Source organism: Poecilia reticulata, chromosome 11 (assembly GCF_904066995.2).
Source record: "Poecilia reticulata chromosome 11, P_reticulata-male-v2, whole genome shotgun sequence".
In the NCBI taxonomy this organism is placed as follows: Eukaryota; Metazoa; Chordata; class Actinopteri; order Cyprinodontiformes; family Poeciliidae; genus Poecilia; species Poecilia reticulata.
In genome coordinates this window covers 21,955,978-21,974,605 of record NC_088840.1, presented here as the reverse complement: position 1 = coordinate 21,974,605, position 18,628 = coordinate 21,955,978, and the positions used below count along the sequence as shown (strand labels likewise).

At 38.6% G+C, this 18,628-nt stretch overlaps 1 protein-coding gene across 2 annotated transcripts; it reads left to right on the top strand.

The window, feature by feature from the left end:
* Nucleotides 1–1,272: 1,272 nt before the first annotated feature.
* Nucleotides 1,273–18,583, top strand: hsf1 (heat shock transcription factor 1). 2 transcript variants are annotated; one of them, XM_081612502.1, is made up of 15 exons: nt 1,273–1,721; nt 4,262–4,370; nt 4,484–4,620; nt 7,476–7,600; nt 7,819–7,894; nt 8,055–8,116; nt 8,314–8,392; nt 9,159–9,280; nt 9,358–9,578; nt 10,795–10,951; nt 11,329–11,400; nt 14,308–14,413; nt 14,509–14,562; nt 15,431–15,473; nt 15,554–18,583. In XM_081612502.1, the coding sequence occupies exons 1-15, from the start codon at nt 1,599–1,601 to the stop codon at nt 15,739–15,741; spliced, it is 1,674 nt and encodes a 557-aa protein (XP_081468628.1). In that variant the 5' UTR covers nt 1,273–1,598; the 3' UTR covers nt 15,742–18,583. The 2 variants fall into 2 exon arrangements, with proteins under 2 accessions (XP_081468628.1, XP_081468629.1); XM_081612503.1 differs by lacking the exon at nt 11,329–11,400.
* The last annotated feature ends 45 nt before the right edge of the window (nt 18,584–18,628 follow it).

Genomic DNA, 18,628 nt, shown 5'->3' with positions numbered 1-18,628 from the left:
TATCACATGAGGACTCACCCAGATGAAAGGCCTTTTCCCTGTAATACCTGTGAAAAAACTTTTAGATCACAAGATACATTGAAGAAACACATCAGAGTTCACACAGGTGAAGCCTTTTCTGTGTGTGACCTGTGGAAGGAAAACCTGTTAACGTCTCATTAAACAATTCCTACAAACCAGAAGCCTATTTTATGTACATGTGGAAAAAGCTTCACTATAACAGCTCATTTTAAAAGGCGTGTCAGAATTCACACAGATTTTCTTGTACAATTTGTATTGAACACGTTGTAATGTAAGCACCAGAAGAAGCATTAATAACAAGATGGAGGCCAGAATAAGCCGTCTACTGAACCATCTTTCTTTACCACCTGCTATGAGTGACGCATAATAAACATTTGGAATGTAAATTTAATTTTATTTTATTTTTTTACATTCTGTGATTGTAATGGTCACAAAAGTCATAATCTCTTGTACAGCAATGACTGGATTTAATTTAGATTTTGTTTTCAAATGCAGATGTTGCAAATGGAAGAAATGTGAACATTTACATTTGCAAAAATATATTTTATAGTTACGTTTCACACTTTGTTCCACATGTCTGACATGACATGTTTTTAATGTAAGCTGGACTGCATTTAGTTCATTTACATACAAATAAATTGTACTGAACACATTCAAAGTCTTTTATTGAACTACATCAGGTTAAAATGATAATAAAAGGTTATTTTGAGTACTTACAGTCCTACAATATTGTAATAGTTTAAAAACATCCAGTATTGAAAACACAGTAGCCCAAAAGCTTATGGTAATTGTTTCTGGTAGTTGTTGAAAGTATTGTTCAAATCCATCAGAGAACAAAGTAACCCGTTTAAACCGTTATTTTCTAATCCCAAACAGTTTGACAAGCTATATTAATAATATCATAAACCACATTCACATACACACCACTTCAGTTTTGCTTTAACAGGGTATTATTGACTTTCATTATTTTTGTCTGGCCTTATTTTAAAATTCTTTATATGACAAATTTTCTTTTTCTTTTATTTCATTGTATTGTGCAATGAAATAGGTAAATGATCACTTATATTGTCTGGTAGGACTCCACCGTAAAAAGCATTTCCTGTTTCATTTGTAAAAATATGATCAATTAGAGTAACAGTACTGTTAGAAATTATGTTGAAAACTTACACTCGCAGAAATATAAATGCGATTTAACCCTTGGAATCTTGTTAAAATTACGAATAATCCACATTGCGGACGTGACATAACGTTTTCTTATGACGTCACCTGTACGCGACAGAGAGACAGCCACCTAGCTACGCAGTTGTTTGCTTTATCGGATTTGTTGGAATTTTCCACTACGGAGTTTGTTTACAATCTAGTTTAGAGTACCGTGTAGACTGGCGGATAATATATCAAAACAAAACTGGGACGGAGCATTTCGAGATATACTTGCGATCTCTCCGGGGCTACGTGTCGCAGTTCATCCGTTTTTTTGTTTTGGACTTTGGGGAGCGGATGGGGTTAACTAGCTGTTAGCATCGTTCGGTTAGATAAGCTACTGGAGCCCGGAGCGGGGTTAGCCTTTAGTAGTTGAGATGGAGTTTCTTGGAGGACCAGGTGCAGTGGTGGTGAGCGGTGGTAACGTCCCGGCCTTTCTTACTAAACTGTGGACCCTTGTGGAAGACCCGGAGACAGACCCTCTTATCTGCTGGAGCCCGGTACTCACCTCATCAAACCTAGCTTAGCTTAGCCTAGCCTAGCCTGGTAAAGCTAACTCCCCACGGGTTCATTAGAGTTCTCAAACAACAGATCTTAGACATTATTTACGGAACAGAACACATTATTTGTTTATTTTGTTTTATTAAGTGATGCTAATTATGCTAACATTGCCTCTTGAGGCAAATTCATCAAGCAGGTTATCTCGTTAGCTTTTAGGTAATTAGATCCAAATCTTGTAAAGTATTAAGTTTATTAGCGCTACATTTTTGGGTTTATTGCTTTTAAAAGGATTGTTTCTTGATATATTTAAAAATCTCACATCCTTAGGTATAGGTGTACTTGTTTTATAAGTGATCGAATGTATTAAATTCTTCACAAAATTGTTAGTTTTCTGTATTTTAGGTTGTACTTAACCAATACTTTTATTCTGAAATAGCATTAATAGGATTCAAAAAATGTGGCAGTTATGATGAGCAATTTCCATTGCTCATCATAAATAAGATGAGATGTTGTGTGACTATTTTCTTATTGTCTCATTGTGTTGTGTCTACCTTTCAGCTTTTGCTCCTTGTAGTTTACTATCTGTTGCTCAAGAGAAATGGTTGGTACCTATTTTAGTGTTGCTGAGGACACGAGTACAACAGAAATAACTTCAATTAGTGGGAAAATTTAAGTTTACAAACAGCAAAATGACAGACAAAGCGAAGCATGCAGCTCCACAAAAATATGGAAACAGAACTAAGAATAGCACACTGTACAGGGAATGGAAATTTACAAAATAACAAAATACTGTACAATAAATTAACTGTTCAGACTCTAAAAAAGCCAATTTGCTTAAAGTGCAACACACTCGGAGCATTAAAGAAGTCAAGGTTGCATGAACAAAATCCTCCTCTCATTAAATCTTTTCTACCCAGAATTGAAGTGATAGTTTTAGCTTCATCTGGTTCAAATGAATAAAAAAAGAAAATCTTCTACTATGCACCTTTTACTGTCCAATTATTTATCCCAAAAATAACAAACTGATTAGTAAAAAGTATTTCTTTAGCTTCAACCTTTCAGATTCAACCTTTGCCACAAACATTAACTAAAGGTACGTTGCATTTTAGGAAATATCTTTTTAATTTTCTCATTCAAGATTATTTGCATCTTTTGATGTAATTCTAATATTAGTTTGAAAAAGAGGTTCCTGATAAACTGCTGAGTGTTTTATCGGTTTAATCATCGGAATACTTGATAGAATAATCGATTACTGAAATAATTGTTAGTTGCAGCTGTTGTTTTTTAGTTGTTTTCCTTTCTTTTTGGCCATATCCTTCTTATCTTGTTTGAGTTTTTCTTTCCTTTTCTGTGTCCTTCCTTCTTTTCTTCTCTTTCTTATGTCCACCCTTCACTTCTTCTGTCCTTCTTTGTGTTTTTGTTTCCATCCATCTGTTCTTTCTACCTTCTGTAGGACCTTTCTTTCGTCCAGTTTCTGTTTTTTGCTGGGATCACATGCAAACTCTCCTTTCTTATTGCATATTTTCCATATATGTGTATCAAACATTCCTGGAGGAGAGCAAGATAGTTGGCTTGTGGAGAAAAAGTATGTTTTTGTCAGGGTTGTATTTAAGTATGTTAAAGTTGTGCATTGTTCCTGCATGTTCTGCAGATTGATCGATTTAGAGCTTTCTAATTGCAGTGGAAGATGTTGCTTTAGGAATAAAGTCGTTTTCTCTTGTTTAAGTCTTTGCTTAACTTTACTTGCTAAAATCAAGCAACTAAAGTGGCACAATTTGATTTAAATGTTTTTTTTTAATAGTTTAAAATTTTCACCCATAAAACTCATAAATTGAGTTTAATCATAAACTTTCTGGGAAAAAAAAGTCAAACTTTTGACATTTGGGATTTCCTGAGTTTCAAAAGTTGAAAATTGTCGACGTTTGAAATTAAGAAATGTTTCTGAGATTATTCTCCAAATTTCAGAGTTTTTTTTTTTTTGGCAAAATTTTCTACTTGTTTTCCAGAATGGCCCTTCTACGCCGTTGCAGATCTCACATGTTTGATGGTTTAAAAGGGAAGCATCTAATTTTCTGTTTCTTTTGACTTCGGTTGAACAAATTTATTTTCAGTAATAACAGGATTTGGGTCAGTTTGTTTCAAAACATTTGCTTTATTTAGCCAAATGTGATGAAATAGATAAAAGCTGATTTTGTTGCAGAAAATCTCTGAAAAGATCTGGTTCTACCTTCTGTTAAAACTCTCTTATAAAAAGACAAACGCTTTGTGTTGTACTTTTCATTCTCCATTGTTAAATGACAAATTAAAAGTCTCAATCTGCGTCAACAGGCCAAATTTGTATCATCAGTCCCCCAGGTCGCGTTTTGGACACCTATGTCTTAAGATACTGTGTGCAGTTTTTAGTTACTTTATGCTTACATAAAATACATATTTTCACAGAAGTTATTTATTGGATAAGTTTTTGTTCTGTTCTTTTGGTGTTGCTCCTAGTAACAATGATTTAATCTGCCTGTCTGTTTTTTTCCCCTGTTTTCTTCAGAGTGGAACCAGCTTCCATGTTTTCGATCAGTGTCGGTTCTCTAAGGAGGTTCTACCAAAGTTCTTCAAACACAACAACATGGCCAGCTTCATTCGACAGCTCAACATGTGTAAGCATCAGATCCTCTAAGAAAGAATCCCGTCTCACAGCTTCTTTTATGGCGATGCTGTCAGATTCTCTGGGGAAATGGTTGAAATGCAGAAAGTCTCTGTTGCTCTGCAGATGGTTTCCGTAAGGTGGTGCACATCGAGCAGGGCGGCTTGGTGAAGCCTGAGAAAGATGACACAGAGTTCCAACATCCATTTTTTGTCAAAGGGCAAGAGCACCTGCTGGAGCACATCAAACGAAAAGTCACCAACGTAAGCAGCTGCAGATACACCTGGACACACCACTTTAGAGATCATTAACTTCCTGGCTTAGGTGGCAACATTTTAAAGTTCACGACTCTGTAAAACTTTGATTTTGCATAGACCAGGTCTTATAATTATAAAATCTCTGATGAATAGGTCAAAGTTTGTTTGGATCAATACTAAAACCTGGAGGACAAAGGTGTGTGGTAACACCAAAGAGGAAAGACATCAGTACTGACCAAAGAGAAACAAGGATTTCATTGACAAAGATTATACACTGCAAAAACACAAATTTTGTTGTCAAATTTTTGTCTAGTTTCTAGTTCAAATGTCTTAGTAAACTTGAAGTAAGACAAAACTAACTCATAAGTAACTTTTCAGCAAGATACATGAGCTTGTTTTAAGCAAACAATTCCTTAATATTGATGAAAAAGTTCTAGTTCAACTGGCAGATTTCTGTTGTATCATGAAAAAAAATGTCTTGCTGTAACTTAACAATGTAACTAGAATTTTTTCATCAATATTGAGGAATGATTTACATAAAACAAGCTTCTTTTTCTTGCAGAAAGTTACTTTCAAGTTAATTTAGTCTAATTTTAAGTGTAGCAAGATATTGTCACTCGAAACTAGAGAAAAATCACAGAGCAAGGTTTCGTTTTTGCAGTGTGTCAGGATTAAAAACATTAATAAAACTCATCGAGTTTAGATGTCCAAGTAAGTTTCCCAGTGATTCCAGAGAAACCACAAAGAATCTATTATTAGATTTTAGTCTCTACGGACTTTAGTCATGATGTTGAATCTTGTTGTTCCTGACAGATTGATGGGAAAATACTTTCAAAACAAGCAACCAGCTTAAGTTCACTGCAACAATTCAGAATATTTCCAGTCTGGGATTAATAATGTCCACCAATCTGTTTTTTAAAGCTGATTATAGTGAAAAACATGTTTGGTTTTATTGAACAATAGTAAAGATGAACAAACGCAACATATTGGCTCAAAACTACTTATCCAGTTTGCAGTAAAGTTTAGCTGTATCTAGAGGTGTGCCGATCGATCGGCCACCGATCTTAATTGGCCGATTTTCGTGAAAAAGTGTATGATCGGTGATCGCCGATCACGGGCTCTTGTTGCAGATCACACAAACCGATCACCTGCACCTCATTTCTCAGCCTGCCTGTGCAGCTGGTCTCCTCTTTCCTTCACTCTGCGCAAACGCGCAGCAACAAATCCTAAGCGAAGAGGAACTATAACGCACTGAGTGAATGGGAAAGTTTGCGTGTTGCGGCGGAAAATTGAAGCTCGTCAAAATGCATCAACACAACGTATCTAATATGGTATAAAAACAATGCCATACTTGACGGAGTTTGGCTACATTGAGGCTCACTGCAGTAAAAAAGACATATGGAGGATCAGATAGCAGGTAAAGCAACGCACAGCTACAAACACCCGGATTAGCATGACGGTCAGAAAGCTAAACAACCCGCAAAATTATTTAAGTCTTCGAGCTGCGATGTAAGACGCTGGTTCTGCTCTCGCTGTTGAACCGCTGCTACGCGCTACAGGTAGTAATATTTGACAGACGGAGCGCCGCTTCTGCTCCACCTGGTAGTGACTCTCACACCAAACCTCTGCTTAAAGCTGCAGCATCTAACTTAAAAAAAATAAATTTTACATATTAAAACTTTCGCTGTCCTAACATGAGACAGATAATCTCTAAAAAAATAATCGATCTCCTCCCTGCTCTGCATAATTACTTCGCTCAGTCAGAAACAGCCACTCAGAACTAGCAGTAATCAGCTAGCCGCCATGCTATCAGGAAGTTTTCATTCAGTAACTCTGGATTGTTTATTGTAATGGAACCTGTATTTGTCTTTGAATGTTAAGTTTTATACTTGAATTTTTTTGGCAATGTTGAGAGGTTTTATTTTGGCTCTTTGCATTATTTAGAGCCTTCATATGTTTTCAGTCTGTTAAAAATAGTATTACCGATAGCAGTACAATTTGCACAATGCCTGTCTTTTTTCTTGGAAAAAGTTAAAAACAATTTTTTGTCTAAATTAAGGTGAATTCATGGTTCCTTTTTCCACATAATGTAACCGGTAGTGCTTTTGATTAAAAAAATAATAATTATGTGATCGGTATCGGTGATCGGTATCAGTGATCGGCCCTCATGGGTGATCGGAATCGGTATCGGCAGGAAAAAAACTGATCGGCACATCTCTAGCTGTATCCATTATTTTTCCTTTAAATGTTCCCCTGATCGCACTTTATACTAAATGTATGTATTACATTGCAAAATAGCAAATTTTAATTTAGTCATATTAACAAAATTGGCTGAATGATAATTATTGTGATAAAAGATGATGTTGTTGTTCTGAGATCATTTTGGCATTACAATGCAAGTTTAAGTAAGTATAAAATACTTCACACCGGAAGTAGATGTTTTAAATATCTAAAATAAAAGGCAACAATCAAAAACAAATAATAAAGCTGAAGTAAAAAAAAACACACAACCGAAACCAGACAGAAAATGGATTGTGAAATCTCTATGATTAACGTTGCTCTTCAGAAGATATTAATCATCAGAATGGAAATTATTGCGCTTATTTAAATTTGTAACATGATTAATTGAAACATGCTTATTTAAATGTCATTCATGTATTTAGTATTCAGAAAATACCGAAAATTGACCAAAGTTTGTTTTGCGCCGTTACCCTCCTCTCTTTTCTGTTTACCTTGAAAACGCTCAAATTTCACCGTTTACAAACCACCCACAAATGCATAGTAGTATGGTGACACAACCACTCTCCCTTCCAGTTTCTCCCGTCTCCACGGTAACAGAAAATCCCGCTAAATTGTTGCAGGTGTCATCAGTCCGTCAAGAAGAAATGAAGATCTCGACAGATGAAGTCAACAAAATCCTGAGCGACGTTCAGCTGATGAAGGGAAAACAGGAAACCATCGACTCCAGGATCATCGCCATGAAACAGTGAGAATCACAATCTGCTCACACGTTTACGCTGAAAAAACAAAGTAAAGTAAAATGCAAAAACTGATCTGATCCTGTGATTCAAAAGCTCCCAAGTCTTACAAATTAGGTTGTTAATCAGTTTTTTCTTCTTGTCAGAATTGATTTTAAAAAGTTATTTTTTTCCCCTGTCAACAGCTCACCTTCCTTTTATTAAGCCCGATGTTTTTCTGTTTCAGTGAGAATGAGGCTTTATGGAGGGAGGTGGCCAGTCTGAGACAGAAACATGTGCAGCAGCAGAAAGTTGTCAACAAGGTAATAAAATATAAAATTAGTTTAATAAATACGTAAGGGGGAAAATGAAGAGCAGCACGCCTCATTTCTTTATAAATATTGTAATGTTGGCACTGAGCCACATTATCACAGTTTAATAAAGATGCTGAGTGAACTAATGATGAACTCTCTTTGGTTTCAGCTGATCCATTTTCTGGTGTCTCTTGTCCAGACCAACAGAATCATGGGAGTCAAGAGGAAGATGCAAGTTTTCTTCTAATACAGCTTCAAACCTGAATAGAAATACTAAATTTCTACATACTGTAAATTCTAGATGACCTAAATAGATTAAAATATTTTAATAGTTTAGATTGTTACCACAGATATGAAACGTGATTGTCTGACACAGATTTAGATGCAGTTTTTATTGTATTTTTTATTTTTCGTTTCTCCACCGGCAGACCTCTGATGCTCAATGACTCTAGCTCCGCCCACTCTGTGCCGAAGTACAGCCGATCCCTGACGCTGGAGCACATTCAGGTAATTCATCTCATTTTGTACTGGTGGTGGAAAGTATTGAAATATATCTTAATTACAGGTTTTGAAATAGCAATATTTTTAAACTCACTTTCATTTTGGCTGAGAGCGGAGATAGTTGGTAAACCTGGAAGGTTGCGGCTCAGGTTTGCTTGGTGGAAATACCATGAAGTGGGGCTGCATATGTAAATCTCGTGGTGGTGATGAAATTGGTGAATGCTGATCTGATGACATCAGGTGGGATTTTGTCTGCTTTTCTCTCTTATTAATGTTTGCTTTAACCTTGAGCATTTTGAGTGTTGAGCAGCGCCACAGGGAGGGTGATTGACAGCGCTAAGACCCACCTCTTGTCTCTGATTGGTTGTTTCTAGTTAGCACTGGGAGATGGGCTCAATCTTTTCACACATTATCTGTCTCTTGTCATGACATAGTGACAGTTTCATCAAATATGTAAAAAATATTTCTTATAAAAGCTACATATGTAGTTCTTGTGGCAGCCATTTTGTTCTCTCACACTTTGGTCAAGAGTGTCCACATATTTTCTGTTTGTTAGCATCAGAGCGATGGGTTGCTATGCGGTGTGCTTACTAAGATGGTATGGATCACTTTCGATTCAGACTTGTGGGAACTATGAATTAGTAAAAATCAATTTTTCTGCAGCAGCTTTGATGTTCAGGTGTCTCTATGTTACATGTTGGTACTTAAAGGCCATGAGAACTGAAGCTTTGACCATCGTTGATCGTCCTGATGAGTCTGCTTGTCCTTTCAGAACGCAGCCGCCAATCTCCTCTCACCGGATTCACCGCTGAATTCTGGACCGATCATCTCGGACATCACAGAGGAGGCGCCGTCCTCCCCAGAGGACACCACCACCGACTGGACCGACCTGGAGTGAGGACCAATGAGACTAGTTTACTGGTCCAGCCTGTTCATGCAGATGTATGCAAGACTTCCTTCTATGTCTGCAGAGAGAACCACACGACTTTTATCAAGGAGGAGCCTTCCAGTCCCGAGGTGGAGGAGTGTCCTGTTCTGGAGGTGGAGCAGGATTCACTCCCAGCAAACGTCGACACGCCTCTGTCCCCCACCACCTTCATCAACTCTATCCTTCAGGAGGAAACGCCGCTGCCGCAGGTCACCTCCTCCCCCTCCACCACCATCACAGCTACCACCACCAAAACCCCAGCAGGTAGACATGGTGATATACAGGACCTGGACAAGCATTCGCACCCCTTTAACTGTGTTATTGATGCATTTTGTTGAAATTTGAAACGATTAATCGGATTAATTGCAATTAATCAATTAGTGAAATAATTGTCAACTAAATTAGTAATCAAATAATCATTAGCAGGAGAATACAGACTCTAAAAAAACTTTACAAAAATATATATAGTGTGCATTTAAGATAAGAGAAAAAACATTTTTGTTTAAAAATGTTCTACCCAGAATGGCTCATATGGAATAGTTTTAGCTTCACGTGGTGGTTCTGATATACAAGTTGTAAATGATTATTTTATTAAAGAAAGAATGTGAAAAGTGGACATGTTATGGGAAAAATGGAAATTTTGGTCACTCTATGTTATGCTACTAGCACTTAGTCGTCCACAACTCACTGTGCAAGTTAGAGCTTTGCACAACACAAATAATCATTGAATCATAGTAAAGCATAATTTAACAATCCTCAAGGATTTTTAATAATCAAGGCCTAGAATCATTTAATGAATCTTTTCATCCCTAACCATTTTTAAAGAAATATCTCTTTCTCAAGAGCTTCATAGCTGTAACATTTCAGGTTTGTAATGTTTAAAAGTTGGAAAAAAATGTCTGATCTTTTTTTTTTATATCTACTTTTTTTTATCATTATTATTTTTTTTAATCACATTGAGTTCCTATGAAATTAATATAAATTCGTGGTTCCAACAGTTTAATATGTGAAAAGGTTCAAGGAGTATTAATATTAGGGGTGCCATGATTTATCGACCTTCCGATTTATTGATATCTATCTTTCATTTTACCTGATGATTACATGTGAAGCCGATTTTATCCACGGATTTCAGATGAGATCGATGGATAGCTTCTGTTCAGCTTTTAGAGAGGTTTGACTGACAGACCGGCCCACCAGATCATGTCTACATGCTTGTGGTTAATAATGGTCACCCCATTGTTTCCATCTCAGCGACTTTCTTGCTATATTTAGCGCCGTTTCAGACAAAAAAAAAATGGTATCGGCTAAAATTGGAATTGGCAGGTCAGGCTTTTTAAGGATCTGTGATAGGCCAGAAATCTGCAGTCGGTGTTCCCCCCTGTTTCTAGTGGTTCTGTATTGAATCTTATAAACGGTCTGACCAGACCTCTTCTGTCTTTACTTTTTCTCCCAGTTTACCGTCTGTCTCTCTGTTTTTCAGCCTCGCCTGTTGTTGTGATGAGCCCCGCCTCCACTGGGACCGTTCAGTCGGCTCCTACCGTCAAATCTCCGGCCCCCGTTTCCAGCTCGAACTCCGCCTCGGCCCCAAGCTCCGCCAAACCTAGACAGAAATGTCAGACCATCGCCCGTCTCGACAGGTTACTGTGAAACCCAGTGGCAACAGCAGGAAGTGCTGCTGGCCACTAACCTCTGCCAGCTGCTGCTGCCTGCTGATGACCTTAGAGCTGCCTCAACGCTTTCTCATAATAATCCCGCCAGTCGCCATAACACTGGAACATTATCTGCTTAAACAGCTGCCAACGTTAGCAATTTTCTGCCTACCAGCAAATGCAGTCAGATTTTTTTGGCATACATCACTGCATCAGGGGAGCAGCTGCAGTAAATGCACGGCCTCCTTAGTGTTTCTTGTTTGTGAGCGTCTATTTGCATTACAATCCCAACATATCAGGTCTTGTTACGTTTATAATCAGACAATTGTTAAGTGTTTCATTAAAAATCCTTGTGCTTCTCTTAGGTTCCTCCCCCCACCGCCTGCAGGTGGACACACACCTGATGTTTGGCGCATCCTATCGAAACATCCTGACAAGTGAATCTTTAAATGATTATCCTAGACTGTATGTAAAAGATGGAGCCTAGCCTTTCCCCCTGCACAGTTACAGTGGGGAAAATAAGTATTTAGTCAGTCACCAATTGTGCAAGTTCTCCCACTTAAAAATATGAGAGAGGCCTGTAATTGACATCATAGGTAGACCTCAACTATGAGAGACAAAATGTAAAAAAAAATGTGAGAAAATCATTTTGTCTGAATTTTAAAGAATTTATTTGCAAATAATGGTGGAAAATAAGTATTTGGTCAATAACAAAAGTTCATCTCAATACTTTGTTGTATATCCTTTGTTGGCAATGACAGAGGTCAAACGTTTTCTGTAAGTCTTCACAAGGTTCTCACACACTGTTGCTGGTATGTTGGCCCATTCCTCCATGCAGATCTCCTCTAGAGCAGTGATGTTTTGGGGCTGTCGGCGGGCAACACGGACTTTCAACTCCCTCCAAAGGTTTTCGATGGGGTTGAGATCGGGAGACTGGCTAGGCCACTCCAGGACTTTGAAATGTTTCTTACGAAGCCACTCCTTTGTTGCCCTGGCAGTGTGCTTGGGATCATTGTCATGCTGAAATACATGGCCCCATTCATTCTTTCATGTACACGGATCAGTCGTCCTGGTCCCTTTGAAGAGAAACAGCCCCAAAGCATGATGTTGCCACCCCCATGCTTCACAGTTGGTATGGTGTTCTTTGGATGCAACTCCGCATTCACTTTCCTCCAAACATGACGAGTTGTGTTTTTACCAAATAGTTCTACTTTGGTTTCATCTGACCATATGACATTCTCCCAATACTCTTCTGGAACATCCAAATGCTCTCTAGCAAACTTCAGACGTGCCTGGATATGTACTGACTTGAGCAGGGGGAGACGTCTGGCACTGCAAGATCTGAGTCCCTGGCGTCGTAGTGTGTTGCTGATGGTAGCCTTTGTAACATTGGTCCCAGCTCTCTGCAGGTCATTCGCTAGATCCCCCCTTGTGGTTCTGGGATTTTTCCTCACCGTTCTTGTGATCATTCTGACCCCATGGGCTGAGATCTTGCGTGGAGCCCCAGATCGAGGGAGATTAGTAGTGGTCTTGTAGGTCTTCCATTTTCTGATTATTGCTCCCACAGTAGATTTCTTCACACCAAGCTGCTTGCCTATTGCAGATTCAGTCTTCCCAGCCTGGTGCAGGTCTACAATTCGGTTTCTGGTGTCCTCCGACAGCTCTTTCGTCTTCACCATAGTGGAGTTTGGAGTGTGACTGTTTGAGGTTGTGGGCAGGTGTCTTTTATACTGTTAACGACTTCAAACTGGTGCCATTAATACAGGTAATGAGTGGGGGAAAGAGGAGCCTCTTAAAAAAGAAGTTACAGGTCTGTGACAGCCAGAAATCTTGCTTGTTTGTAGGTGACCAAATACTTATTTTCCACCATTATTTGCAAATAAATTTTTTAAAATTCAGACATAATGATTTTCTCAAATTTTTTTTCACATTTTGTCTCTCATAGTTGAGGTCTACCTATGATGTCAATTACAGGCCTCTCTCATCTTTTTAAGTGGGAGAACTTGCACAATTGGTGACTGACTAAATACTTATTTTCCCCACTGTATATAAAACTCACCTGACCAATCTAGTCACTTTGCAGTGATTCTGAGGGCGTCTGGGATCTGCCTGTCACTAAACAAAATGCTGTCTGCCAACTTCTTGTTCAGAGAATCTTAGCCTCTAGTCATGTGACATCACTTTTGGCTACAGCTTTCTTTTATATAAAGTCTATGATGATTGCTGAAGTTTTCAGACCTGAGTTTCTACATCTCTGGTGTTATTCTGCATTTTCCTTTTTGTCTTCATGGGAAAAGAAACAGCAGTGCATATTTTTAGAGGGGAGTGCGACATGCAGCGTCAATATCCAGGAAAATGTTTATAAGTTTGATCAATATTTAAATGAGAACACAATTACTGCTTTTTTAGAAATCCAGATTTTTTGGCAGTTTAGTTGTGTTCCACTCTTTTTTTTTTTTTTAGTTCAAAGATGATGGTGATACACCTAGATCGTGTTTGTAAGGGGAACTATTATGCATAATTCACTATTTGCATCTTTTTATACTTCCACTTAAGTCTCTATGGCTTCTAAAAATAGCCAAGTCGCTTTAAAAAAAATCACCCAGCTGATTTTTGTCAACAAGTTAACGTTTTGTGGTGTCTGGAAAATGAGCCGTTTCAAAACCTTCCCGAATAATCAGCAGACAACTCCCCCGAGCCAGTGGACCCCGCCCGTTACCTAGCAACCCCTGAGGAACTCCACTCCATCACCTAGCAACCCAGGTTGAGCTCCTGCACATTTTGTTAATTTGTTTATACCGCTATGTGCGCTGTACAATGGCTGCTGGAAAAGACAAGAGTTTTATTGCCGGCTTATCATCCTATAGCCACTTGTTGGTTGCTTTTCAAAGATGTATAGTTGTGCATCTGTTTGCAGCCATTTTAAGAGTGTAAATGTTGATTTGGGGGCGTGGCCAGAAGCAGCTTATTTGGATTTAAAGGTACAAGAGACTCATTCAGAAACATTAAAATAGACAGAACTGAGCAGACTGAAATCTCATTATCCAAAAATGATTTTCTGAAAGAATAAAAACCAAAATAAGGAACATCTTTCTTTATTACCCATAGACCTATCCTAACCTGTTCAAGGAATCATAATAGGTCACCTTTAAAAAGTCTCCTTCTCAGCAGGCACAAATGAGGTGAGGGATCGCAAACTTGAAACTGATACGTTTCTGAAAATAAGTTCGGTGGTATTGAGAAAAGCACTGTTTTCTTCATGCGGGCGAAAAAAAAAACGCAGAATAAGATCAGACCTGACGGCTCATCTCACGCCGGTGTCTCTCCCTCTGGTTGTGTCCCAGGTGCGAACTCTCCGATCACGTCGACAGTATTGACAACGGTTTGGAAAACCTGCAGGGTATTTTGAACGCTCAAACCTTCACCTTTGACCCGTCTCCCCTGATGGAGGTGAGTTTGGTCGTGATTCATTTATTTTTTATTGTGCGAGTCTTATATTGTCGGTACATGCATGTATTCATTGAATCTTTTTGTTTGTGTTTTAGTTCTTCAGCTCATCCATTTCCTCTGCAGACTTCGACATTGAAAGTTTGGATAATGTAAGTTGAAGTCCAGGATGTCACTTTCTCAATATGTGTTTTATTAATGGCAGCTCGTCTTTATGACGCCAATCTGTCAGGAAAATACATATTTATCTTTTGAAAGAGACTCCTGACATGAAAAGTCGAGGGATCTTCTGAACCAGCCGACCGTTAATCTGGATGAAAGTCCGGCGGGGTTTCTCTGATGCTTCTCTAGTTAAATTAGACTCAACTCCACTCATATGCGTCTCTTTCACCCAATTCCAATCTTTCACCCCCCCCAAAAAACACGATATAAGTATTTCATGTAAGTGGATCAATAATTGTTGATATAGATAATTATTAATTAGTTTTTTTTTTGTTTTAAACTTGAGGTTTTTATCTTTCCTGTTTTATCCTGTTGTTTATTTTTAAGCCACTTTTAGGCAGGGTGGTGAAACCTGAAACTGTTACTCAACAGGTTGTTGCTAGGTAACCACAGGTTCCTTCACAAGTTGTTGCTAGGTAACCAAAGAGTGAGTGAGTTAGTTGATTCCACCAACCTTGCTCAGTTGGCTGTAAAGTCTCTCTGCTGACTACATTTCCCAGAATACTGTGTGGTTCTGAATCGAAGCTCAGTGAATATTCTGTAACTAACAATAATCAATAAAACACATCATAATAGACAGGTGATCAATACAAATAGATAATACATTTGATAGAATATTGAATATCCTATCAGATGTGTTATCGGTTGATATTGATCATGTCTATTGTGACATGTTGTTATCCAGCGTTAACTAGTATTATGAACGACCACGCAAAACCACAAAAAAATGTATTTCATTAAAAAAAAAAAAAAATCAGAATTGATCATCAGTATCTGCTGCTTTGTGTTTCCTTTCAGCTGCTGTCTGACGAAGCCCCTAAAGAAAGTGAAGACAGAACAGGTGAGCACCGTTTCTCCTCACTCGCCCCACGCCCCCCCCTGTCGTTGTCATGGTGACCGTGTCTGCTCTGATTTGCGCAGGGAAGCAGCTGGTGCAGTACACCGCCACGCCTCTCCACCTGACTGAGCCGGTGGTCCTGGGGGAGGACGACGCCGACCTCCCGTCCCTCCTGGAGTACGAGACGGAGCCGCTGTTCAACTCTGAGGCGGCCGGCGACGACCCGCCCGACGTCCTGCTGAGCCCCTCCCAACTGGACTCTAACCTCTAATATCCTGAAGAATGTAATGACTCCTCAGTAACAACACGACACTGGGCAGCAGCTCAGCAGCAGCAATAGACGACGACGAAGAAATCGATGGGTTGTAGATCAATCATTAGGTCAAATGTGATGTTTTTATCAGGCAGACGTTATTAATCAATATTAATCCATTTCTATACTTTAGGATTTTTATTTTAGGTTTTATTTTTCTGTTTGCCACCTAAATTGAAACCTTTCTTTGTTGCTTGTTGTAAAAAAACAAAACAAAAAAAAAGCGATGAAAAGTTTAAAACAAACAAACCGGGGTCACATGCGCCTCTGGTGTATTCACGGAGCGATCTGGAGGCGGTCGCTCAGCGCGTGACGTCGGGATCATGTGACCCCGGTGAGCGCCGCGTTGCATGTTTAAGTCACATTTGATGGCTGTATTTGTTTTCACGTGTATAATTTAAACATGAAGAAGAGGATGGGAATATTTTCGGAAGAGTTTATTGCAGAGTGTTTATCCCCCCTCCTGTTGTTTCATCAGACAGGAACGCTTCGGTCCAGACCTTTCCTCCTGAGGTTTCCTGCGTGTTTTCTAACGCCGGACCCGATTAGGCATGGGCCGCTCCGACACATCTGACGGTGTGTGAACGATGCTACAGTGTCACTGTATGTACGCAAACCTGTACGACACGATGAGTCTGCAAATATCCCTACTGCTACTAAAATTGCTGTTATGTTATCAGCAAAACTTCTTGATTATTTTGGATTTTTATACTTAGATTTAAGCAGAGCTGTAGAATAAAACACCTGGTTGTTTTAGTGATTTTTGAAATGCTTGTTGTGCTGAATATTGTAGCTTTTGTCTGCGTTTTTGCGAGTGGAAAGTGGAAAGGATGCAGGAGTTTTAAGTTTTAATAGATGGCCAGGACAGCGCAGCAATAAGTCAGAGAAAATTCTGGTCTCTTTGGTATTTTCTGAGCTTTTAGGAAGGAACAAAATGACGGAAAATCCCAACGATTTTTGGGTCTGCGGCTTTTTAAAAAACCTTGGTGGACTCTGATACCGGTAGCCGGCCCATGCCTACTCCTGACAGAGCTGGAGCTTCGACAGAAACTTATTAAAGTATCTCCAAAATAAAAAGATGGAAAAACTTTTAACATGAGGTTTGTTATGCTGGAGAGTCTTGACTGGACCACTTGCTCACAGAAAACAAGTTAAATCACTGTTTGGTTTTCCTAGAAGGTTTCTCTGTCTGGTCTAAAACACATTAGTTTGCCGCAGCTCCATCAGTTTTCTACATTTTGGATCCATTTTTCCCCAAAGTGAGTTTAGAGTGGGGGCATTTCTGTGTAACGGTACTTTCGTTGGGTCCAGTGTTGCCAGAACCAGATCAGATTTATGGCAAAAACTTACTTCAGGACATCAGGTGTCGCGTTTCAGTTTTAATGAAACAAATCCGAGATTGTTTTTACTCGCAGTCTCAAGCGTGGATTCACCTTTTATACTCACTTTTGTTTTATTTGAATAAACTTCCAACTTCAGCTGCGGAAGGTTATCAGAGCTCAAAGTGAAGTTAGTTTTATTTAAAATGTAAAAATGTATAAGGAAAGCTTGGCTGGGATTGTGCAGGTTTAATATATTACAATAGCAAAGATGTGTGTTTGAAACAAGGGCTGCACATTAAGAAAACATGATTGCAACTTCACTGAAGAATGTATGCCACATTTTCCTCACTTTTAACTTCTCCATCAACCCTCCACTGTCTTTCTGGAGGTTTAGCCTCAAAATGTGGAAATACTACAACTGAACAAATGCAAATCTTAACTTAATTATTGAAAAGTTAGTTCACTTCATAAGGATAAACTCATGAGTATCCTTTACACACACACAGATACATTTCCAATGGCCAACATCTAACGGAAAACAAAATTCAGGTTCTGAGAATATTAAATTACAATTTTAGAAAAAGGACGTTTCATTCTGAAATTCAGACAAACTGAAATGTCTGCAGTCAGTGGCTGGTTGGGACTTATTTGCATGAATTACTGCATCAATGCAGCGTAGCTTAGAGGCACTGATGATGTTTTAAACTTGGTTTTCAGCTCATCTGGTATTTCATCTCCATCTTGACTAAACCCGGTAGATTCTCTGTGAGGGTGAGGTCAGTTTGCAGATGTTTTAATTACTAATTATCAATGATATTTAAGTTTTGCAGCAGATAAAATCATTGAGTTCTCTGAAATTAATCTCACTCTTGATTAGACTTTGCTTCTCTTCCTTATTACACCTGTATTAGTTTATGTTGCCCAGGCACCTTCTACCATACTTTTTCCCTCCACCCAACTTTCCAGTTTTAGATTTGATCAACATAATATTTCTGGATTAAAACTTTCTGTTGCTCTTCTGTAACATTCACATTTTCAGAGAACCTGAATTTTGGGATTTCATTCGCCGTAAGCCACAATAATCTCAATAAAAGCTCTTTAAGCAAATCACTTGCTCCATACGAAACAAAAATATAGATCATAAATGATAGACTTGATTTATACTTTTTAGATGATTTAATCTGACCTACAATAAACTCAGATTAAATGTATCAAGCACAAGTCTCTGACAGGGAGGTGACTCCTGATGTCCTGATGCGTCGGTCCTCAGATGGTTTGTCAGACGCTGTACAGACACGAAGCTCTGCCATGTAAAACCCGCAGTGAATAATATACTTTTATTTGATTTTTGAGTTTAATTCCAACAAACAAGCCATCTTTAATTTTCTTGACGGCTCTCTACATGTTGGGAAGAGGAGGGTCGAATGTTGAAGTATTCTGGTTGCAAAACTTTTGTTCAATAAATTGTTTTAAACACAGCCGAGTGATTATTTCGCTTCAATGTAGTCGGACAAAATGCAACA

Excerpts from the sequence above, each read along its gene's own strand:
- hsf1 (XM_081612502.1), top strand. The coding sequence starts at position 1,599 with ATGGAGTTTCTTGGAGGACCAGGTGCAGTGGTGGTGAGCGGTGGTAAC. Across the intron at positions 9,281-9,357 it reads ACCGACTGGACCGACCTGGA|AGAGAACCACACGACTTTTA; the intron begins GTGAGGACCAAT and ends CTATGTCTGCAG. Across the intron at positions 14,563-15,430 it reads ACATTGAAAGTTTGGATAAT|CTGCTGTCTGACGAAGCCCC; the intron begins GTAAGTTGAAGT and ends GTTTCCTTTCAG.